Genomic DNA, 3,026 nt, shown 5'->3' with positions numbered 1-3,026 from the left:
TAATTAATAGGAGTTGAGTGGACTTCCCATTTCTGCATGGAAAATGTCTCGTTGGACACCCAGAATCGCAGCTCACACTTGGCAATGTTGGATAGTCTACTTTCATTTTATGCTTTTATTCTCTAGTTTCAACCTCTCCTACATTGGCAAAAGCTCATGTTTGAGGGCACAAAACCTGGACCTACAGCTACTGAAGCTCCCTCCTTTCTGGGCAGGAGGCACTACAGGGCCCGGGCCAGCACACAATCTGCTTAGAAGACCTTCTGTCTTCAAGTGAGGTTTTCAAGCTGAGGTACCTGGGCTGTCCAGGACTCAGTTCAATACTCCCAGTTGAGCTTTCCAATAACTGGCCAATTTTGCTGTCAGAACATAAGCTATACCACTTAAATGAAGATGATTTTCAACTTCCTACCCACATCTAGAAGGACAAATAAACCATTTCACAGGGCAGAACACAGAGCAGCTCAGTGAGGTGCAGTTCTAAGAGCCAAGAGATGTGCTCCCTGGAGCCCTCATGGAATGTGCAGATCAGTGCGACGCTGGTGAGAACACAGCCACTCAAACAGCTCTTCAGACTGTCTGCTCTCACTTGGGCAAGGCTAAACCCAGGCTTCATTTAGTGGCCCACCTGAATTAGCTCTGCAGGGACAGAGGGGGGTCAAACTGCTCTCTGGCAATGCCACTGCTGTCCTGGCTATTCCCAGCTAGCAGTGGATGAGGCGTGAGCCTGGGTAATGTGTCTTCAGACGATCAGCCTAATTCTCATTGGAAATTAAAAAGTGAGGATAGCCTTTATCTCTAGATACAGGGCTGGAAGGAAGAGACATGTAGAGAGGGAAGAAGAGAAAGATCTGTTGTAAGGGAGAGAGTTGGAAATCAAAGAACAAGTGTTTGTGAAGTCTTCTGGTTGCTGATGACTTCCACTTCAAAGTCCCAGAGTTTTAAAAGCATCTCGTAAATCATCTACTTCGTACAGTGGCTGCAGGACAAAATATAAATGGTAGGTCAGTTGTCAAGTGAGCAGAAACCTGTGAAGATGGGAAAGGAGGAAGGAATGGCAGGAGATGGGATATGAGGTGGAAGAAAGGGAAGACAATCTGGAGATACTGAGAAAGTTGGGGGAGAGAAGCATGAGGGACGTAGAAAGTGAAGACAAGAAAGAATGAAATAGCATATGGCAGAGATGGGCAGCTAGAGGAAAGAGGAACTATAGTGAGGAAAAGAGGAAAAAGCTGAAGGGAAGAGGCACCAGAAGGAGAATTTGCTCTCACCAGGAGGATCCGTCGAAGTTTCCTGGACAGATGGACAGAGTTTTCATGCAGTCCTTCCCAGGCTTTGAATGTCTTTTCCCTGTTCTCCACAAATGTGTTCCAGCAGTAGAAGTAATCTGTGTGAGGCACAGGGAGTTACTCAAGGAGTGCTCAAGACCACCCCAGAGAGGACACTGACCTCTCTTAGGATCACTGAATCATCACGTTGTATCATCTTCTCTGGCTCCTTGTCCTAGCTTCTCCCACTCTCCTGTGTCTCACTAACACACATCACACACACACCCCCCCAACTTTCTGTTATCTCTTTCTTGCCTGCGTATCTCACCTTTGAAGGTCATGATGGCAATTTGGGCCCCTGCCCTGTGCAGGCGCCTCAGCCCCTCAGGCTCTGCCTTGCGGTCCTCGCAGAAGTAGAGGCGGGCTGTGAAGATGCGGAGGGTCAGGTTGGGGTAGGCGCGCAGGAAGTTGGCCACGTGCCGGGCGCAGTCGTAACAGGGGCTCCAGGAGGTGAACCAGGTGATACGGTAGCAGCGGCCCGGGTCCAGGTCCCAGGCTGAGATGTAGCGCAGGAAGAGCACCTCCACGTGACAGCCCATCTTCATGAAAGAGGGAGAGGGGCAAGGCGTGAGGCAGGGGGGAGCAGGATGTAAGAGGGGTGTGTGAGCTGCGTGAGGTGTGAAAGGGGGACCAAAGGTGGGGGGAAGGCCCTAGGGTCAGCGCACAGAAGGAGAAGGCACAGTGGTATGAACGTGGAAGACTGGCTAGGGGAACACAGGAATGCACTGATGTGTAGGGACCTACAAGAGGAATGGGTGGGAGCTAAGCAGAAAAGTAGGTAGACTGGTAAAGCAGCAGGGAGTATGGTTGTCTTGCTGGTAACACACTTGTGGGTAGCATAAGTACAGGTTTACCTGGAGTCTACATCTCCCAAATAGTATATAGCAGTCCAGTCATGGACACTTGACAGTACCTGCATTGCTGTAGCAGCCCTCCTTCCCCTGCAGCCCCAGGCAAACTGGACCTGCATTCTCCTGAGCATGGGTGTAAGAACAGGATGCCAAGGTGCTCCCCGTACCTGATTCCGCAGGTATCCGAAGTCCAGGGAGCATGATGTAGCACTGTCACGGCGCTTTACAACATAGCAGAGGTAGGTTTCACGACGGCCCTTGGCCCAGCGCAGGTTCTTGAAGTTGTAGAGGAAGAGTTTCCTCTTCATCAGGAGGCTGCAGGAGAAAAGAGAATTTACATCACCCCATCCTGGAGCAAGCAGTTGGCTATGTCTTTGATGAGGGCTCAGCACTAAAAATACCCTCCTCATGTCCAGGCCTCTTAGTACGAGAAAAGCATCAGTAATTTGCATGCAATGTGTTAGGGAAAAGACGCAGACGTGACTCTGGGGATGAAGCAGTTGACCTTGTGAGGGGAAATGGTAAGTGAATTAGTAGTGATTACTCAAACAGCAACTATGGCTGGGTAGAGTACACAAGTATCCACAAATATCCCAAAGATGGACACCAATGAGGGAGAAGGAGGAAGGTGTCTGAGAAGACCTGTGAAGAAGAGATGGTCTGGAGTTCAGTCATCAAGAAATACTATTTTTGCTGTATGAAACCCTGAAAAGCCACTGGGGCAAGGGATGGATCAAATGAGAGCCTGATCTTTAGAGAAGACTGGATAGAATTTCTTCCCAGCATTGCCTGAAAGAAGAGTATGGCTCAGCCAAGGTGCCATATAGTAGCTGACAATACATGATGG

The 3,026-nt window shown here is 49.5% G+C and overlaps 1 protein-coding gene across 1 annotated transcript; it reads right to left on the bottom strand.

The window, feature by feature from the left end:
- Positions 1-863: 863 nt before the first annotated feature.
- On the bottom strand, positions 864-2,488 carry AICDA (activation-induced cytidine deaminase). The gene is made up of 4 exons (XM_010009792.1): positions 2,347-2,488; positions 1,597-1,867; positions 1,272-1,387; positions 864-979 (listed from the first exon to the last, which is right to left on the bottom strand). Exons 1-4 carry the CDS (start codon positions 2,485-2,487, stop codon positions 926-928), a joined length of 582 nt encoding a protein of 193 aa, XP_010008094.1. The 5' UTR covers position 2,488; the 3' UTR covers positions 864-925.
- Between the last annotated feature and the right edge of the window lie 538 nt (positions 2,489-3,026).

The sequence above is a fragment of the Nestor notabilis genome, unplaced genomic scaffold (assembly GCF_000696875.1).
Source record: "Nestor notabilis isolate BGI_N333 unplaced genomic scaffold, ASM69687v1 scaffold4422, whole genome shotgun sequence".
Lineage (NCBI taxonomy): Eukaryota > Metazoa > Chordata > Aves > Psittaciformes > Psittacidae > Nestor > Nestor notabilis.
This window is presented reverse-complemented; position numbering and strand designations above follow the sequence as displayed.

Excerpts from the sequence above, each read along its gene's own strand:
- AICDA (XM_010009792.1), bottom strand. The coding sequence starts at position 2,487 with ATGAAGAGGAAACTCTTCCTCTACAACTTCAAGAACCTGCGCTGGGCC. Across the intron at positions 1,868-2,346 it reads TCGGATACCTGCGGAATCAG|ATGGGCTGTCACGTGGAGGT; the intron begins GTACGGGGAGCA and ends TCTTTCATGAAG. Across the intron at positions 1,388-1,596 it reads TGCCATCATGACCTTCAAAG|ATTACTTCTACTGCTGGAAC; the intron begins GTGAGATACGCA and ends TGCCTCACACAG.